The following is a 21736-nucleotide window of genomic DNA, read 5'->3' as shown; positions in this document are numbered from 1 at the left end:
TCTCTCTGGGATCTGCCATTATCTATTTAATTTTTCAAATTCTTCTTTTTTGCTGTTCTAGAAACTTCCTGATATCCTTTATTTCTTTACAAATATTCTTGAGCAGTTGTTCCATATTCTTTGTTCCCTCCAGAGTTTTGATTTGGTTGTTTGGCTAGGATCTTCATGTGCTTTCTGATATTCTGCTGTGTTTGGGGCACTTGATTATCTTTGTAAGGTCTTTCTGCAAGTTGGTTTCCTTCAGTCATCTAAAGCGTTATATTTACTTGGCTTTGCATTGAAGGCTTTCTTTTGCACTTGGTTTGTCAAAAATTCCCTGCCAAACTAACACCTGGATCTCATGTAGGGCGAACAGTTCTGCTGAGGGTGTATTAAAGGCTAGGCAAAGGTTGCACAGGTATTTCAGTGACAGAATGTCCCCCTGCCACGTGGAAGAACTGGACTTGATTCCCAGCTCATGTACTCTCTCCCAAAAGTAAAGAAATAAGATAAAAAAATGAAAAAAAAAATTAAAAATAGTAATAATAAAATATGAAAAAAAAAGCCACAACTCAGCAATAGTAGACCCTAAAGTCAGAAGGAGACACCCGAAGATATGCTGGGAATGAACTCAGACTGTTGCTCACAGAAGGGAGAGATAATAATAATTAAAAAAACATTTAAAATATTTAAAAAATAAGAAATAAAAAATCTATTAAAATATAAATAAGTATAAAATAACTATAATACCACTAATAAACAATATAGAGAAAAATACATTTTAAAAAGCAGGAAAAAAATATAAAAAAGGGGAAAAACCCTGGGCAGATAGGGAGTTTGCCAGCCTGCAATTACTGCTTCCTGCCAGCAGGTGGCGTTTGAGACACCATCTTCCCACAGGCCAGCACCTCCCCTACTGAAGAACTGTCAGGGAAGTCAGTATGCGTGGGGTAGGGGGCGGTGCTGCTCCAGGGATCACAGTCCCGCTCATTCTCTCTTTGTGCTCTGTCTTGTCCCATGGAGTAGGGGTCTACTCAGTACCCCCTACTCCACCGTTTTCCCGCATATGAATACTATTGTTTAAAGAATAGATTCAACTTCTTTTTGTTGTTTTTTAAGAATAGATTGTTCAAAATTGTTTATGGAACCCTCTCTATTTCAGACTTTAACTTTTCATTTCGTAAAATGTAATAATGTGAATTCTTTTTCTCTAATGACCCCCGTTCAAAGTAGCACCTTTTACTCCACTCCATCTCTTTGGCTCAGCGGTACTTATATTACTTCATTCTTCATGGCATTTGTTATTATTAATTTACAGTATTTGTTTGGGCAATATCTTCACCTACTAGAACGTAAGGTTTATGTAGGCAGGGATTTTTGCTTGTTTGATCTCTGCTGTATCTTGCACTTCTAAACAATACCTGGCATTCAAATATTTATTGAATGAAAAAATATGTATGAATATGGAAGGACCCTGTTTTAGTAAATCTTGTTTTATCAAATCACAAGAAACATTGAGTGCCGCTTTTAACTTAAGAAATATTCCATTGCCTCAGCTCTTGTCCTATTATCACTGAACTTTACTGATTTGAGCATTGCAATGTCTGTTATATTTACTCTGTGAAAGTTATTTCTCCCTGTATCATTATGTTATAGTCTTGGAATGCATGTAAAAGAGACATAAAAATGATGTTGCAGCATGTTCCCCAATGTTTTGGAAAGGTAGAAAATGACTCAACAATAGCCAGTGATATGGAAAGGATAAATTTAGATTACATTAACCTAGGAAGATAAATTTAAGAAGTAGAAGAGATTATTAATCAATTTTATCTCATGAATTTTTGTAAATATTATTTTATTAAATATTGAGTAAACATGAAAGAATATTTATAAAATATTAGTTAGGAAAAAGAATATTATCTTAGAAGGCCCTTCTCAGTCCCTTCTGATCCCCTCCCAAACTCCTCACCCTCCAAGAGGGTGATATTCATTTTAATGAAATCAAGTTTATCATGGCTTAATCATTGTCATTGATGTTATAGCTATTTAAAAGTAATACAGAACCATTTTTGAAAATATATTAGTCATGATGGAGAAAATTATTTAAACTATTGATTTGAACAGTAATTCAGTGAACACTGAGTAGAGCTATCCACTATTATTTTATTGTATGTATCTTCACATTGCTTCATTTTATGGAATACAGGAAGGGATAAATACAAATTGTACAGATTGGAATCTTACTATGTGAACGATTATATGTTCTTTTTTTATCCACTTGCTATATCATGTGCTTATTTTTCATTTCACTAATTGGTATTTTATGACTTCTAAGACTGGCTTCTTTTTTCCAAGTTCTAAGTTACTTGTAAAATTTAAGAGCTAAATTGTCTCATAAGTTATTACTATTATGAACTTGACAAAAATGCATTTTACCAACTTTCTTGAAGTAATTAATAATGGAAAAAATACTTTACAATTCCAACATCAGCTATATAAGACTTTTAGGACAAGTCTTTTCTGACAGGTTTCTTTACCTCCTTCCCTGTACCTATATATAAAGGATATGTTATGCTTAAATGGATACTTTTTATGAAGTTCTAGAAAGTAACATGATAAACATACACACACACACACATTCACATAATACATATGTCTACCTATACCAGCAATGTTGGTTATATACTACCCAGAGTATAGTGCATAACCAACATTGTCTTTGTGGTGTTCCAGAGTAACTATAGATTCAGCTTCTGGAACAAATGCTTTTCAGCTAAGTATCATATGAGGAAGGAAGGAGAACAGAAAGATTTCTGGACATCCATGAGCAAGCAGGCACTTTCCTAGATCATTTTGGAGAAGCCTTCAAAAGAGGAGTTCACATCTCTTTTCGCTTTCTTCTCAGAAACTAGCAATCTTTCATAGTGCTGTGTAACCAGAGAAAATAGATTAAACCAGTGCTTTGAAGTGACTCAGGAGATGTGCTAGGGATATAAAAAACATATACCTTAGAGAATGTGGCAACCTAATCCATCCTTGCCAAAAAAAAGCATGCATTTTATATAGGCTCCTGAGCAAAGTTTAAGTTTATCTGCTTACAAGGGATCTCAATTTGATAGCTCACTTACTAGTAAAATTTCTTATCAATGCATGGTATTTTATATTTGCTGGTATGGTGCCCTTCTGCAGAAAATACTCTAACTGTATGTGAAAAGGGTTATTTTATTTCTGAATTCCAGTACTGTGAAGATGCAGATGCTGCAGATGGTATAAGAAACTTTATCTTGAGAATTTCTGTAAGAATAATATCCATATAATGAAACTTCATAACTACTTACTCCATTGTAAAATTTCTCCTTTTTACCCTGTGCATCCTTAGCAAGACATATTGTATGTGGTAGCACCTACATATTGTATGTGGTAGTACCTAAAAAATTAATTAGGTAGTACCTAATTATTGTCATAATTAAATTATTGTCATAATTAAATAGCATCTATATTTTTTTTTTTTTTTTTTTAAAGGAAAGACAGAGAGAAGGAAGGAAGGATAGAAGGAAGGAAGGAAGGAAGAAAGGGAAACAACTTTAAACATTTTCTTGTTTTATTGTATTTTGTTTTTCCGTTTTTTGTTACATGGGCTGGGGCCGGGAATCGAACCGAGGTCCTCCGGCATAGCAGGCAAGCACTTTGCCCGCTGAGCCACCGCGGCCCGCCAGCATCTATATTTTTAAGAAATAATTTAAGAAATGATTCATTCATAACTAACATAACATTACCACTAATTACAGGGATTTACATATCAGCTCAATAGAGTTTCAGTGGTACTTAATTAGGAATTTAGGATAAGAGAACTATATACATAGGAATACATTCTTCTTTGCCTGAATTCTTGAGCCTAGCTATCTTAGAAAGTTCTACTTAAATCAAAGAAGATTCACTTTCTACCCTTTTCTCTTAGTAGCTGGAAGTACTTTATGCTTCCATTTCCCTTCAAGATAACTGATTATTTTCAAAGCATGCACATTTCAAAAAGGCCAAGTTATTATTGAACAAAGATTTTATTTCAGACTGCGTTCAGTTTCTATGATAGTCATAGATACATTTAGCAAAACAATAAATATCATTGCTTATAAGTAGTAAACTTAGGATGATGATGAAGTGATCACTTATTTTATATATATATGTATTAGTTGAGGCAAAGATAATTATACTGCAGGAAATAAGCTTTATGTTATTAATGTCACTGTAGTATCAGTTTTAACATACTCATTTGGCATTATAAAATACTCCAATGCATATGTAGAAAACACAGTATAAATGACCAAGTACAAAATTTGCAGTCACATGTTCTTTTTCCAGTAGGTGGAAAGGGGATAATTATATTTTATATTGCCACAATTCACTAGAGCAAGTCTGACATCACCAGTTTATAACTTCTTTTAAAACGCAATTTTATTGCGATATATTTGCATATCACACAGTCCATCCAGTGTATACAATCAGTGACTAACAGTGTCATCCCATAGTTGTGCATTCATAACTACACTCAATTTTAGAACATTTTAATTACTCCAAAAAAAATAGAAAGGAAAAAGAAAACCCCAAATTTCCCATTCCCCTTATCCTTTACCCACCCCCACCCCCACTCCCATTTTGATCCCTAGTAATTGGTGTGGTACATTTGTGGCTGTTGATGAAACAATATTATGATACTGTTAACTATAGTCCATACTTTGCAGTAGGTGCATTTTTGGACTTGGCAGCATTGGACTTGTCAAAAATCAGTTGGCTATAGATGTGAGCATCTACTTCTGGACTCTTAATTTGATTCCATTGGTCAATTATTTATCTTTATGCTAGTACTATGCTTTTTTGACCACTGTAATAGGCTTTAAAGGCTGGAAGTATGAGTCTTCCAACTTCTTCCTTCTTTTTCAAGATGTTTTCGCTATTTGTTTTTCACCTGCCAATTTACTTACCCTTCAAAAATAAATTTGATAATTGGCTTTTCCAGTTCTTCGAAATAGACTATTAGAGTTTTGACTGGGATTGCATTGAATCTGTATATCAATTTGGGTAGAATTGACATCTTAATGATATTTAGCCTTCCAATCCATGAACATGGAATGTCTTTCCATTTATTTACATCTTCTTTGATTTCTTTTAGCAGTGTTTTGTAGTTTCTGTATACAGGTCTTTTACATCCTTAGTTAAATTTATTCCTAGATATTTGATTCTGTTAGTTGCTATTATAAATGGTAATTTTTTCTTTATTTCCTCCTCAAATGACTCATTACTAGTGTATAGAAACAATATTGGTTTTTTTGTATGTTGACTTTATACCCTGCCAGTTTACTGAATTCTTAACTCTAGTAGCATTGTTGTTTATTTTTCAACATTGTTCTCTTTCTTCCTTTCCAATCTGGATGTCTTAATCCTTTATCTTGCATAACTGCTCTGGCTAGAACTTCTGACACAATGGTGAATAACAGGGGTGACAGCGTTCATCCTTATTTTGTTCCAGATCTTAGAGAAAAAGCTTTCAGCTTGTCACCATTGAGTATGATGTTAGCTTTGGGTTTTCATATATGCCCTTTATCATGTTGAGGAAGTTTCCTTCATGTTGAGAAAGTTTCCTTCTATTCCTACCTTTCTACGTGTTTTTTTATCAAGGAAGAATGCTGTATTTTGTCAAATGGCTTTTCCGTATCAGTCAGTGATCATGTTGCTTTATCCCATCAATTTGTTTATGTCGTGTATTACATTGATTTTCTTGTTGGACAACCCTTGTATATCTCGGACAAAGCCCACTTGATAGGAGTGTATAATTCTTTTAATATGCTGTTGGATACAGTTTGTTGTTTAGTTTATTACAATAAATGTTTATTGAGATGCTACTGTGTTTATGTCGGTGTGCTAAGTATAAACAGTGACACAAAGATAAACAATGCAAGGACTTTGTCATCAAGCAACTTAAAATACTGCCTCTCTTCTTCTGTATGCATAGTGGTTCCTCAGAAAGCTGAGTACAGAACTACTACATGATGTGACAATCTCACTACTAGATATATAGCATATAGAATTGAAAGCAAATTTTGATACCACAATACTCTGGAGAAATCCAAGAAACTTCACATAGTTGAATTGAATCCAACCAGACATGGAAGCCAGGAGTTTCATTTATGACTTCAGACAAGAGTTTTCCGCAAGATTTCTCTATTGTATAGTTGAGTCAAAGCCAGAAATGTCATTTGGTGAGAATGACTCATGGTGATACAAGTTAGGATAATTGCTCTTAATGATCATGAGTGATTACACTTCATCTCACTGATACCCCTGGAGATTGAACATTCCTTCCATAAACAAGATACATTTTGAATATATGAATATGAAACACTAATCTTCTAGGAACATAGTATCTCTTAACAGTTAATCCATTTGTTAATCTGTTTGCAAAAGGGTTTGGAAATTTTTGTTTCTTCTCAACTTGCTTATGGGAGTGACTCAAGAAAGAGGATACAGGCAAGGCCCAATTACTGCAAACCTTTAGCCCTTTTTGATAGTTCTAAGGAAAATGGCTCTATCAGTTTTTGCTAGTTGTTCAAAGAGTCTGTGTGGGACCAAAACCCTCGAGAGTCTGCCCTGCCACCTTGGTCATCGGAAGTATCATTTTTGCTAGTCATAATCTACTTCTTCCCTCCGTAGAATAACCTCTACTGTATTTTTCATCTTCAAATTAAAACACCAAAACATTCTTAAATTTATTTTATCATTCCATTCAAGCCTCACAGTAGTACAGAACAGACCTTTGAAAGTTAAAGGGAAGCTTGTTAATCGTGAATTTAAAACTTTTTAATTTAACTTTAATAAATAAAGGTTTTATTTATTAACTGGAGAAAGAAAATGCTTATCCTGTTTGTTTTATAAATCTCTCAACTAGTCTTTTCATGGTTCTATTAAGGTAGATATGTTAAAGCCAAGATTTTCATTTATTTTCTAAGTAGAATTGATATAGTTGTTAATTTAATTTATGGTGGAGATCAAAGAGCCACTGTTAGAACTGAATGGAAAATTTTGTTAGTGAATTTAGTCCATCCCCTGCCTTTACATGGGAGCCTCCTGAGTTTTGGAGTTTTGGGGAGATCATGCACTTTACATGTGGCTACAGAGCTATTTAAACAGTATATCATACTATAGTCGGATCTCTAGCATATTAATTCAGAGTTTTGGGGCTCTTTTTGCTGGATGTGATTGCATATGAAAAGCCAAAATGACCCTATCCTCAATCCCACCCTCATGGCTAACATTACTTATATGTATGTATGTGCAAATACATTGTTTAAAATACACTCTCCATTGGTGTAGTAGGATTGTAACGATACTTTTTAGAATTATAAACGTTTGATGCTTCATCTTTCACCAGCTGATAGAAAATGATAAGGAATGTTAGCATATTCTAAAGTAAATAGTTCTAGAATATTTATGCTCTCCCTTTTAGTATCTGGGTCCTCTGAAATTTGTGGTCCATCTTCACTAAAATACTCCGTATTCTCACTCCAGCAGAAACTGCGTTCTGTGCAGTGGTTTCCTGCAACTATAATAACCCTGTTTTGTTGTTTTTTGTTTGATTTTCCCTCCCATTGTCCTCCAAGCATGGACCCTGGAAGTAGTAGGTATATTCACTATTTGCTCCTTGCTGTGGATATTGAGCCCTAATTGTGGCTAGTTCAAATTGAGATGGGCTGTCAGTGTGAAATCTGTAGGGAGCTTTTTAATTTTTTTTAGCATGGGCAGGCATCAGGAATCGAGCCCAGGTCTCTAGCATGGCAGGTGAGTACTCTGCCTGCAGAGCCATCTTGGCACACCCTGTAAGGAGCTTTTAAGCATGAAAAAAAAACCCTATCATATATATTGGCAACATGTTGAAATGATTATTTTAGATACATTTTATTAAATATACCATGTTTTTAAGTTAATAATACCTGTGGGTTTTTTTTTTCTCTTTAAAATATAGCCTCTAGCATATCTAGTTCCTATTATATTTCCATTGGACAATGCTGTTGTAGTCCTTTATCATTCTCCCCTGAAAAGTCCACCACTGAAATTCATGTCATCAGGGTACCTCATCCTTTTTGCTCGTTTTTGTACACCTGATCACTTCCCATCATGTCTTGATGAAGTTAGCTGCCAGTTCACCAGCACTCCTTTCAACAATACTCCAGTAGCAATTCATGGTGATTTCCATATACACCTGAATGGACCATCCATGTGACCTGTTTTTTCCTTGAATTTACCTCCTCTGGTGATCTTTTCTATCAGTTTACTTCAGTTACTCAAGTTCCATGAACATACCTAGTTCTTGTGTATAACATGATTTGCAAAACCTCCATACTCTTTATCCATCTGACCCACTGACCACCTGTCTTTGCAGCTCAGTCTTTTACACTCTAACTCCCAAAATTCTTCAGCTGCATCAGCACTGCTCTGATCCATTAATCATGTTCTTTCATTGTCCATCTTCAACCCTTGTTTCAACCGTGCATTTATTTATCAAACATCTGTTATGAACCATGCTCTATTCTAAACACTAGAGACAGAAAATTTCTACCTTCATGTTGCTTATATTTTCCGACTATATTCTAGTTATTCTCACCTCTAGTGAGAGGTGCTAAGAAGAAAAATTAAAGCAAGAAAAAGAGATATGGACTGTTGTTGTGGAAGAGTGGAAAGTTTTAGATAAATGCTCTCGGAAGGAAGTAAAGAAAGTAGCTATGTGAATATCGATTCGGGATAGAACAGAAATGCAAGATCCTTGAAGTGGGAGAGACTCTAGTGTATTCACAAAATAGAAATGAGGAAGGAACTTAGTAAGGCTGGAGTGTAGAGGAGGATAAGAGAAATAAAAATTGAGGTCATAAGGGTAACTAAATATCATGCAGAATTTTGTAAGTCCTAATAAAAGGCATTGGAAAATCATTGGAGGATTCTGATTAGAAGAATATTACAATCTGATTAAATACTTTAATAGTATATCCTTGATATTGAATTGAGAATAGACTGTGGGTTTGTAAGGGCAGAAGCAAAGACCAATTGGAGGCTATTGTAGTGTTCCCAGTGAGATGCAATCAATAGTGGCTCAGCCAAATTGACTTTAAAATAGATTGATAGATACATAGGTAGGTAGGTTGACAGAAAGACAGCAAGACAATGTGATTTCTTGAGAGGGTACATATGGGATGAGAAAAAAAGAGAGGATGTCTCTCAGAATTTGGGCTGGAGCAACTGATATCTGAAAGATACGATTGCTATTAAAATCTCTGTTGAAATCTCTATTGGACATCAAATGTAGATGTCAAGTAATCAGTTAGACATGTGATCTTATAGTTCAGGTGGAAGGTCTGGACTGGAGATACACGTTTAGGACATGTTAACATAAAACCACAAGACTGGATGAGGTCACAAAGAAAGGTAATTAAATGAAATTACAGAAGAGAAGAAGAGTAAAAACTGTGTCCTTTGCTATTCCAATGTTAAGAGGTTGGCAAAGAGAAGGAGCAAACCAGTAGGATCAAATGAAAATCACAGGAATATGATCTGCTGCAAACACATCTTTCTGAGGGTGTTCTATCTAGGAGGAGAAAGGAATGACTTTGTCAGATGGACCAAGTAAATAAGGACTGAGACTAGCAATGTAGATGCCATTGGTAACTGAGGTGAGCAATTCTGACGGAGTGAGAGGGACTTTCAGACTTATTTTTGTCTATGGTAATTATGACAATCATTTTTTCACTGAGTCTTCTTGCTTTCTTCCTTACATCCACCTCCCCCCCCCCAGTTTATTCTCAACATAGCCACCACAGTGACCATTTTTTGAAAGTAGTTTCATTGAGACATATTCACATAACATATAATCCATACAGTGTACAGTCAGAGGCATTTAGTATAATCACAGAGTTGTGAATTCATCGCCACAATCAATTTTAGAATATGTCGCTCTTGTTCAAATTCCTTTAATTCCTCCCAATTTAATGTCTGTAAAAGCAAAATACTTTTTTTTTTTTTTCACATGGGCAAGCACTGGGAATCAAACCCAGGTCTCCAGCATGGCAGGCGAAAATTCTGCCACTGTGCCACCATCATACCACCCAAAAGCAAAATACTTTTCAATGACTTAAAAAAGGCTCTGAAAATCTAGCACTCACATTTTTTCTCTAATTTCATTGCCTGCTACTACTAGTTTGTTAAAGCTGCCAGAATGCAATATATCAGAAATGGAATGGCTTTTTTTTTTTTAACTTTTTTTATTATATAGTATAACATATATACAAAGCAAAGAAATAAAAAACCAATAGTTTTCAAAAGACTCTTCAACAAGTAGTTACAGGACAGATCCCAGAGTTTGTAAAAGGGCTACCATGTGATCCTTTCAGATTTTTCCCCTTTTAGCTGCTCCAGAATATAGGAGGCTAGAAGGCTTAGATTTTTTTTTATCATTACAATCTACTTTTTTTTCCTTCTTTTTTGTGAAAAATAACACATATACAAAAAAGCTATAAATTTCAAAGCACAGCACCACAATTAGTTGTAGAACATATTTCAGAGTTTTACATGGGTTACAATTCCACAATTTTAGGTTTTTACTTCTAGCTGCTCTATACTGGAGACCAAAAGAGATATCAATTTAATGATTCAGCATTAATATTCATTTGTTAAATCGTATCTTCTCTGTATAACTCCACCATCACCTTTGATCTTTCCATCCCTCTCTTCAAGAGTGTTTGGGCTATGGCCATTCTAAGTTTTTCATATTGGAATGATCTGTCACTAATATGGGGTAGGGAGATGAAACTACCTGATCGGCTAGGTTTCACGTCTTACCTAGACCAGAGACCCATCTGGAGGTTGTAGGTTTCTGGAAAGTTACTCTAGTGCATGGAACCTTGTGGAATTTTATGAATTGCCCTAGGTGTACTTTAGGATTGACTGAGATGGTCCTGGTTGGGGCTGGCAAATTATAATAGGTAGCAAGGTCTAACTGAAGCATGTGTAAGAACAACCTCCAGAGTAACCTCTCGACTCTATTTGAACTCTCTCTGCCACTGATACTTTTATTAGTCACACTTCTTTTCCCCCTTTTGGTCAGGATAGAATTGTTGATCCCACAGTGCCAGGTCTGGGTTCATCCTTGGAAGTCACCTCTCACGTTGCCAGGGAGACTTTCACCCCTGGATGTCATGTCCCACATAGTGGGGGAAGGCAATGATGCCACTTGCAGGATTGGGCTTAGAGAGCCTGAGGCTACATCTGAGCAACAAAAGAGGTCCTCCAGAAGTAACTCTTAGGCATGCCTATAGGTAGTCTAAGCTTCTTTGCTACCTACATAAGCTTCACAAGAGTAAGCCTCATGATCAAGGGCATGGCCTATTGATTTGGGTGTCCCTAAAGTTTGACAAAGTATCAGGGGATTCCCTGATGGCAAGGTTTAATAGTTCCATGTTCTTTCTCCTATCTCTCAGGAGACTTTGCCAATACTTTTTGATTATCTGCTTAATATACTGTAGGCCGTATCCAGGCATAACAATAATCTATGAGGATTAAAGGACCACTTTCTTATTCAGGGCTCCTTGTGTTTCAATTGTAGAATGGCTTTTAAATAGGGAATTTATTATGTTGCAAGTTCACTGTCCTAAGGCTATAAAAATATCCAAACTAAGACATCCAGGGAAAGATGCATTAGCTCAAGAAGGCCATTGGGTCCAGAACACCTCTGTCAGCTGGGAAGGCATGTGGCTAGCATCTGCTGGTCCCTTGTCCTAGGTTCCATTGCATTTAGCCTCTGTTTCCTGTGTTTTCCTCCTAAGCATCTGTGAACCTTCACTTAACTGCTCCAAAACACAACTCTGGGTTCTGGCTTGCTTACCATGCTATGGGAAGGCACGTGGTGACATCTGCTGGGCTCTGCCAGTGTCTAGGCATCTGCTCTCTGTCAGTACTCCAAACATCCATGTCTCTGTCAGCTCTGATGCAGCTTCTCTCCTAGCATCTGCATCTAAGGTTTCTTCAAAATGTTTCCCCAAAATATTTCCCCTTTTAAAGGACTCCAGTAAACTTACCAAGACCCACCTTCAATGGGTGGAGTCACAACTCCCTCTAATAAAAAGGCCATACCCACAACTGGGCTTGCCACATGGAGATAATCTAGTAAAATGTTTCTGACCCAAAATATTGAAACAGGTTTGGGTCAGGATTACAACATGGCTTTTCTGGGGTACATTATGTTTTCAAACCATCACATTTTCTCGTTCAGTTTCAGCAACTCCTGATGATTTTTGAAAAGGCCTGAGGGACTGTTAGTACTTCAGGACTTTAGTTCTCTGTCTGAAACATTTCCTCCCCAAATGTCATATGTGACTGATTCCATCACTATTTTGTTACTTATGACTTTTTCAGTATAGTTTATTCTGACTGTAAATATAATTGAAGCACCCTCCTAGTCCAGATTTTTATCTCCCTTTCCTTCCTTTCCTTTCTCCTTTAGCATTTACTACTTTTTCACATTCTAGCTAATATACATATACTTGTTATTAAATTGAAAAGTCCTGAATGTTAAAGGAAAGCTCAGTATATACTTGTTTATTGTGTTTCAAGCACTGCTCTAGCATCTGTGACTCATGGGGCTGGTTTAGAAGGAAAGATGAAACAAATATATCAACATTTATAACAAGATGTGACTAGGTGATGTTAGAAGTAATTGCACAGGGCTTTAGATTCACATATTAAAGATACTCTGACAGTTTGTAAATGATCTATTTTAGTTTGAGCACCCCATCCCAGTGACATTATTGTCCTAAAGACATAAATCTAGCCTTGTAATGTCCAGACAAATATGCAGTGTTAGTGTCACCCTTCTTCTATCTCTGTGAAGAACTATATGTCGAGCTAGAACTAGGGAACTGTATACAAAGCTGACTCTTTCCTCACCTGCCTACTGCTTTGCATTGATCCTCTAATGTTTTTAGTCAGTCTTGCTAAATACTTTCTGTAGGAAAAATGAGTAGTCATGAGGAGTAATCTTGGTGCTGAAAAATTCAGTGATTGATCTACAGATATTGCTTATTCATCATGATATCAGATGGGAATTAAATTGCAGCCTTAAAGGTTATGGGATCCCTCAAGGCTTACAGTATAGTAATGAAAAATTGAAAACCCAAGAAAGGAATTCCAGAATCTTCATAGGCCTTGCTTCTAAAGTGCATTTAGTAGTGTATAGATAGGAACCTGCCATATGCTTTATAGTAGAGCCTTATAACTTTCTCTACTTTCTATTTCATATGTAACTTCTTTAATGTATTTCTTTCCAGTTTAATGCAATAAATATAATTTCTTGGCCTTTCCCACTGGTCTTGAATGGCCTTTCTAAATAGAACTAGAAGCCATTTACATTTCTTGATACTCCACACAGAAGCTGCCCCTTTTGCAAGTCCCTTAGAAGAGTATAATTGCTTATACATTACCACTTTCCTATGAAGATTAACAGGTGTGTTCTTTTCTGCATCTTTACCTGTAATATATATGCTTCCTCGGGTACTTTGTCTTCCTGGGCTCCAAAGCTAATTCTTGGCATTCTTCTCTCTACTCTGCTTTAACATATTTGTGAAACCCATTCTGATTTATATATACTGCTGGTATAGATAGTTTCTCTGTTTTTTTTTTTTCCCCTTAGGTTGTCTAATCCTTTCCCACAAATGTCTTTATTCATTCATTCATCAAACACTTGTGTGCTCTTTGAGTGCCAGGAAAATTGCTGGGACTATATAACTAATGAACCAAACACAGCTTTTGATTTCATTGAGCTTCTACCTGTTCTTATTTCTCTAGGACCTTAACAGGTGTTAGGACAACATGTTATTCTTCTAAATTCATTCTGTTCTCATGGACTACTCCTTATCTAAGCTTTTTTTTTTTTAAATGTACTATTTAAAAACCCAGATACCAAAATACTCCCTATTTTTAAAAACATATTTCTGCTTTATATACCGGATAGTATAATTAGCACTGTCAGTTTTATTGTATATAAGATTACTTACAATTAAGCTTTTAGTGGCTCTACCATTTGCTAGGTATGTCATCTTGGACAAATAATGTAATTTCTTCATTAAAGTAAGAGAAATGTTGTCTAGCCTGTCTTTATAGTTCTTTAAAATAAATTTGTAATTTTTAAAGCTCTCTTTAGGTGTTTTATGCTCTTTGATTATTTAACATTCGTTAAATATGTGATTCACAGATTTCTTTGCCTTGCTTAGGTTGATTTGATTGTGACACTGGGAGGACTTGGTGGACGTTTTGACCAGATTATGGCATCTGTGAACACCCTGTTTCAAGCGACTGATATCACTCCTTTGCCAATTATAATAATTCAAGAAAAATCTCTCATATACCTTCTCCAACCAGTAAGTAAAGAATAAAAATACCATAAGCAGTTTACTTTCACAAAACTTCTAACATTTTTATCAACTAAGGGTAGAATTGGTCCTCCTTATGTCTTTGAAGTGTGAGTTATGTTGACCTTCTTTCTTACTTGTGCCTACTTTAGGATACTGCCCTCAAAGATTTCTCTTTTTCTATCATTGTATTGAACCCAGAAAATTGTAGCTTCCAACTGAATTGACTAAGAAGTAAATGCAGTACTTTTGCATTTTGAGCAGTAGAAGTAATGTGAGTGATACTTATGAGAATTTCTCAATAGAGGAAATACAGGGCAATATTTCAAATGGAATTCTCATGTATGTATTTTGAATATTGTCATTATAATTGGAAATTGGATTTGTTTTTATCAAGGACTTAAAAGGAAATCTTTTAGATTTTACTATTTATAAGTTGCATGCTTATTAATTTCATTAATCATTATAAAGCATTAAACAGTTTTAACTAAATAAACAAAATTTATAAGGATGATTATAAATTTCAGTTTGAAAAAACCTTTTTTTCATACTTGTATATTTATTTATTTATTTTTAATCCATATGCTTTACTTTGTGTCCATACCATAGATAAAAGGAGCATCAGACACAAGGTTCTCACAATCACACAGTCACATTAAGAAAGCTGTATCATTATACAGTCATCTTCAAGAAATCACTACTGGAACACAGCTCTACATTTTCAGGCACTTCCCTCCAGCCTCTCCAGTATATCTTAACTAATTACTGTATAATATGTAAGAATAACCTCCAGGATAATCTCTCGACTCTGTTTGAAATCTCTCAGCCATTGATACTTTATTTTGTCTCATTTCTCTCTTCCCCCTTTTGGTCAAGAAGATTTTCTCAATCCCTTGACGTAATAACCTTTTTGAAAAAGCAGTGGACATTTCCTGTCTTTAATTGTGATGTAGTACTTACAGTTTTGATTCTACCCAATCTGCTAAATACTCTCCGTGATATATAATTACAAGATAGTGTTTTGGGTTAACAATGGTGTAGTTCAAGGTCTATTTAAAGATGGAAAAATGTTTAGAATTTTTAAACTGGTTGATTTTTAGTATATAATATTTTTGTGTGTGTGTGTGCATTTTAACAAATTTCACTTACTGTGGGTCAAATATCACTATGAGAGAAAATTTCACGAAGTTGCATTTACTTCAAAGTAACGTTCAATATGCTATTTTTAAAAATTAAAAATATGAAGCATAACAATCTTCCCTTAAAAGTAAGTATCCCCCAAATACTGAAATGTGGAGAAAGAGATGCTCCTATTGACTGTTGGTAGGGTTGCAGAGTGCTACAGCATTTATGAGGGCAGAATGGTGGTTCTGCAGAGGGCTGGGGATGGGGCTGTCATATGATCATGCAACCCTGTTGCTAGGCATATACTTGGAGGAACTGAGAGTGGACACAATGGAAACTTGCAAACTGGTCTTTATCGCAGCAGTGTTCTCAATGTGCAACAGATGGAGGTGGCCTAAGTGTACATTGACTGAGGAATGGAAGGGGAAACTGTGGTGCATACATACCACAGTCTACTGAGTGGCTGCAAGAAGTAATTAAGTTGTGAGGCATGCAACTATGTGAATAAACCTAGAGGACAGTATGTTGAATGAAATGTCAGAAACAAAAGACAAATATTATCATGCCACACTCATGGATTAACTATAATATACAAACTTGGAGATTGTTGCCAAGAGTATTATCAGGTTGAGGCCTATAGTAAAGCATCCTAGATTGTAAACTCTTACAGCAGTCACATATATTCCAGAGTTGTAATTGTTATTTCTAAATTCTGAGATGCTGAGCTGTTTGTGTATAACCAGGTCATTCCCTGGAACTTCGATATTTGTGTGACACCGGAGACTCAGAGTTGGAGAACTCAAACTATGAAAGTCAGCATTACCCCATAAAGCAAATGTTATAAAAGTTGAAAAAGTGATCAGACTTCAACTAGAGATATGAATGAAGCTGATTTGGATAAAATCAAAGTTAAATCTGAATTTTTTCATAGCATAAAGGATGATATGGTCCATATTTTAAAACTTTTACTCCTGTGTGAGACCAAACAAAGAGATATTTATTGAGTGCAAAATTTGTATGTTGGGTAAGTACATTATCTACTTTAATTTGCAGGGTCAATTTATTTGAAAACCATAATTACATGGAATCTTGAATAGGGATGAGATCTTATTGGTTTGTACAGGTTAGTGTGATGCCCCAATATATCCCAGAGTAATTTGGGCAGAGAATAAAAGAGTGTTTGCAAAGTCCCCTTAAGGGACTGGAGTAAAAGAAAGAAATACTTAACTTCTTCATCTGGGGAATTTCTGGTATTCTTGCTAGCAATGGGGACAACCAGTTTAAGAGGATGAGCCCTCAATCTTGAAGGTCACCCATGTAAAAATTATTCCCACAAAGGAGATACTAAGCCTATTTATAATTATACCTAAGAGTCACCCCCAGAGAACCTCTTTGGTTGCTCAGATGTTGCATCTCTCTCTAAGCCAATTCAGCAGGCAAACTCACTGCTCTTCCTCTCTATGTGGAACATGACTCCCAGGGGTGTAAAACTCCCTGGCAATGTGGGACATGATTCCCAGGGATGAGCTGGGACCCAGCTTCATGGGTTTGAGAAAGCCTTCTTGACTAAAGGGAAAAAGAGAGAAATGAGACAAAATAAAGTTTCAGTGGCTAAGAGATTTCAGAGTTGAGAAGTTATCTGGAGGTAATACTTATGCAGTATATAGATATCCCTTTTTAGTTTGTGGTGTATTGGAGTGGCCTTGATTTTATTTTTATTCTTCTTGTTTTTAATATTTTTAATGTGAAATCTTATGCACATACAGTTCATCCATAGTATACAATAGTATGACATAGTTGTGCATTCGTGACCATGATCTTTTTTAGAACATTTGCATCACTCCAGAAAAAGAAATAAAAAAAAAACTCAATACATTCTGTACCACTTACCTCTCCCTCTCATTAACCACTAGTATCTACCCTATTTTTACCTTTATATCACCCCCATTATTTATTTATTTTTTTACTCATCTGTCCATACCTTAGATAAAAGGAGCATCAGGCACAAGGTATTCACAGTCACATGGTCACACTGTAAAAGCTATATAGTTATACAGTCATCTTCAAGAATCAAGGCTACTGGAACACAGGTCTGCAGTTTCAGGTACTTCCCTCTAGCCACTCCAATACATCATAAACTAAAAAGGGATATCTATATAATGCCTAAGAGTCCTTTCCCATGTTGCCAGTGAGATTGACACCCTAAGAAGTCATGTCCCATGTAGAGGGTAAGGGCAGTAAGTTCACCTGCTGAGTTTGCTTACAGAGAGAGGCCACATCTGAGCAACAAAAGAGGTTCTTTGGGGGAGACTCTTAGGCACAATCACAAGTAGGCTTAGCTTCTCCTTTGCAAGAATAAGTTTTATAGGGGCAAGCCCCAAGATCGAGGACACAGACTATTGAACTGGCTGTACCCACTGCTTGAGATAACATCAGGAATTCCCCAGATGGGCAAGTTTAATATTTCCTCCTATCTCCCCAGTCTCTCAAGGGAGATATACTCCCTTGAGTGTATGTAAATGTTCACAATTTACAATGGAGAGACGTGGCCTAAGGGTACAACGACTGAAGAATAGAAGCTGGAACTGTGATGTATACATTCAACAAATGGATGGACAAAGGAATGAAGTTGTGAGGCATATAACTAGGTGAATGAACCTTAAGGACAGTATGTTCAATGAAATGTCAGAAACGAAAAGGCAAATTTTATTATGCCTCAATCATATGGACTAACTATAATATACAAACTCAGAAAATTGAATTTGAGAGCATGGGTTATCAGGTTGAGGCCTATTGAAAAGCATCCTAGGTTATAAGCTTTTATAGCAGTCACATATGTTCAGGAGTTGTAAATGTTATTTCTAAATTCTGAATTACTAAGCTGTTTATGTATAACCTGGCCACTCCCTAGAAATTTGGGTATTTGTGCGACACCTGAGTGTTACAGATAGAGCTCTGAATTTATGAAAGTCAGCTTTCTCCACACAGCAACTGTTAAGAAGTTGAAAAAGTAATTAGACTTCAACTAGAGATATGAATAAAGCTCCTCTGGATAGGACTGTGGTAAATCAGAATACAAGGTAAAGGATAATATAGTCCATATTTTAAAACTTCAACTCCTATCTGAGACCAAAGGGAGAGATGTTTATTTGGTGCAAAATTTATATTTTGGGTAGTGTATTATGTAATTTAATTTGCATGGTCAGTTTCTTTGGAAAGCATAATTATGTGGAATCCTGAATAGGGTGTGAGATCTTATTCATTGCTGCATAAACACCAGTGTGCAAATGTCCATTCCCTGTCCCCACTCTGAGTTCTTCTAGGAATATGCCTAGCAACAGGGTTGCAGGATGGAATGGCCTTGATTCTTGACAACAATTGTATTACTATATAGCTTTTACAGTGTGACCTCATGATTGTGAAATCCTTGAGGCTGATGCTCCCTTTATCCAGGGCATGGACAGATGAGTAAAAAAACAAGGGCAAATATAAATGAATCATGGAGGGGAGGGGGAAATAGGGGTAAAAATAAAATTTGGTAGACTGTGAAGATAAAAATATTTTTAAAATTGTATATAATTATGAATAGAATATAAGTTTCAGATGTAGGTTTTAAAAAGTTGCAAATTAGTAATTGACTAACTTTTAAATCTAAAAAAAAAAAAAAAAGGTAAGTATTACTTTTCTCCTTCCAAGATGTGTTCTTAATAGATTGCATCATCTTTTATGAGCAGGAGATTTTATGCAATAAATGGGGAGCATTTTAGACATGAAACATCATTGCTATCAATTATTAGTTAGCTGCTGAAGACAGTTCAAAACATCATGTTTGTCATGCTAACTAAGCTTGCAGAGTTTCACGTGCATACTCCCTAATTTTCTAGTTCTGTTCTCCTCAGGAGTACAAAAACATTAGTTTTTGTGTATTAAGCATTAATTAACTTTTATCTCCAAGTTTTATGGTAGTTTGTAAATACAAATTAATAGGATTTATAACCAGAAATAAGATGTCCAAGAGTTAATAAGGCTTTCCTTTTACATTTTCTCAAAACTTTTTCAGTAATTCCTATTCAAGATTCCAGTGTTTGATTTAGTTTAATGTTGTTATAGAGCGGACTTCTGTCAGTTTTTATCTTTAACAACTTTTACATTTGTTATAAATATTTCTTCCTCATAATTTTAGTCATGTTTTATATTTACTCATTTTTTTGTCCTCTCTCTCATAAGATCAATTATTTACTTGTGTTTAAGTCCTGACATTTTATACATTATACATTTGTAAAGGTGGTCCAAAATATAGTAGAAATATGTTAATAATTTGATAGGAAGCTGAATATTCATGATGCAAATTTGACACGCAGGATTGTTTCTGCTGAGAACTCTGTGGTAGGTATGTCTACCCACATATACACGTGTGTTTTATATTCCCATCAGTGACAGGGAGTGGGAGACAGGAAGTTCCCAATTCTAGACATTGATAATCTTCTATTTATTAGACATGGATAATCTTTATCACCCAATTATAACTCCTTTCTTTGGAATGGACATTATTACTTAATTCTTTCTCTGAATCTTCCCATTTGATTTTTTTGTTGTTGCTTGACTTTTTAGAATCTCTAGTATATACTATGTAGTAGCATAGAACCATAAAGTATTAGTGTAAATAGTTTAGAGATTATTTTATAGATGAATAATCATAGGGACATAAAGTTAAACAGTTTGCCCAAGGACATTTACAATATTTCTTTGAAAAAAAATTGCTGCCAGAAATAAATTAGAGCTCATGTATTAATACTTTAAAGAAAGACCCCTGAACATGTCTTGAGACTGAAAATGTCTAACATTTCACATCTAGTAATGGCCTGCACATTAAACCTTCCCAGTTTACCTTCTCTTCCATAAGCCTGATTACTCACACCCATTCCTTCTGTCCCAGCCCCATCTAAACTCGCTTCTCTGGGAAATTCTGCTACTCAGTGTCTTCAGATCATGTCCTTGCCCTTGTCACTCTTTTTCTTTGACTTGTCTGCTCTACTGTTCTTGGATAGCAGATTCTTTTTCACCTGGAATATGTATGGACACACATCTTTCCTAAGCATTCTTTCTCAGCCTTCAAACTTTGTATAGTGTGTGCTTATTATCCTTGCTTGCCTTCTCTTCTTCCCTCTTTCTTTTTGTGTTTTCTTCTTCCTCCCCCCTACATGGTATTTTTAAAGTATAAATCAAAACATATTCTAAAACAGTATGTTAGCCTTTAGAAGTAAATACTAAACCTTACATTTTAATGTGAAATAATACATACTAAAATTCCAAAGCGATTATAAATGTCATTATTATAAGTGCCCTAATATCCCCTTTAGATCTCTATAGAAATCTTCTCTGTATGGTTTTATCTGTGTTTCATTATGCCTAATTTTCTTTAAGGAGTGAAACCATTCCTCACAAAGTATTTATTTTGTAACAACTGTTTTCTGTTTTATTGATGGAATATATACAACAAACATACCTGTCATGTGGTGGACACTGTGTTAGGCACTGAAAATGCACAAATAGAAGGCACTACTCCACTACTGTAGTGGAAGAAAGAAGAATATATGGCAAAATTAAAAATATAAGGAAATAGTGGATGCTATGAAGATGGCATGGGGAGAAAACATCGAACCCATATTGGGCACAGGGTTGGTGGTGAGAAATGGGCAGCTTCTCAGGGTAGATGACTTTAATTAAAGGCTAAGGGGTCAAGACAAAGAAAGGAGTAACGACATTTAAAGTGAAAGGAATATCACCTTGCAGAGACAAGGTGATCTTGGGGAACTTGGCACATTCAAGGAAAGAGCAAATTGATGGGTCACAGTGGAGCCATAAAGGATACAGGTAGAGGTAAGCAGGCTCCAGAGCACGATGGACTTGTTTGCCATTTTGAGGAAGATGTCTTAAAGGGTAAAGGGCAGGTATTTTTGCCAGGGGGATAACATTAGGTTACTATTTTAGAAAATGAATTAGCAATAAGTTGGATAGATTGGTTGGGGTAGAGATGAAAGCTGGGATACTAGGCCGGTTTGAAAGTATTATGTATCCCAGAAAATCCATATTTTAATCCTGATACAATCTTGCGGGAACAGCTATTTGTTTGAATACTGTAGGTGGGAAATTCTTGATTAAGTTGTCTCCACAGAGATGTGGCATGCCCA

At 35.5% G+C, this 21736-nt stretch overlaps 1 protein-coding gene across 5 annotated transcripts in view; it reads left to right on the top strand.

Moving 5' to 3' along the window:
* TPK1 (thiamin pyrophosphokinase 1) overlaps window positions 1-21736 on the top strand; it is a 323853-nt gene that overhangs the window by 177440 nt on the left and 124677 nt on the right. For all 5 annotated transcript variants that reach the window (XM_077148616.1, XM_077148604.1, XM_077148613.1 and 2 more), the window contains exon 7: window positions 14283-14429. In XM_077148616.1, coding sequence (XP_077004731.1) covers window positions 14283-14429 — 147 coding nt within the window. The remainder of the gene's footprint in view (window positions 1-14282; window positions 14430-21736) is intronic.

This window comes from Tamandua tetradactyla, chromosome 1 (genome assembly GCF_023851605.1).
Source record: "Tamandua tetradactyla isolate mTamTet1 chromosome 1, mTamTet1.pri, whole genome shotgun sequence".
Lineage (NCBI taxonomy): Eukaryota > Metazoa > Chordata > Mammalia > Pilosa > Myrmecophagidae > Tamandua > Tamandua tetradactyla.
This window is presented reverse-complemented; position numbering and strand designations above follow the sequence as displayed.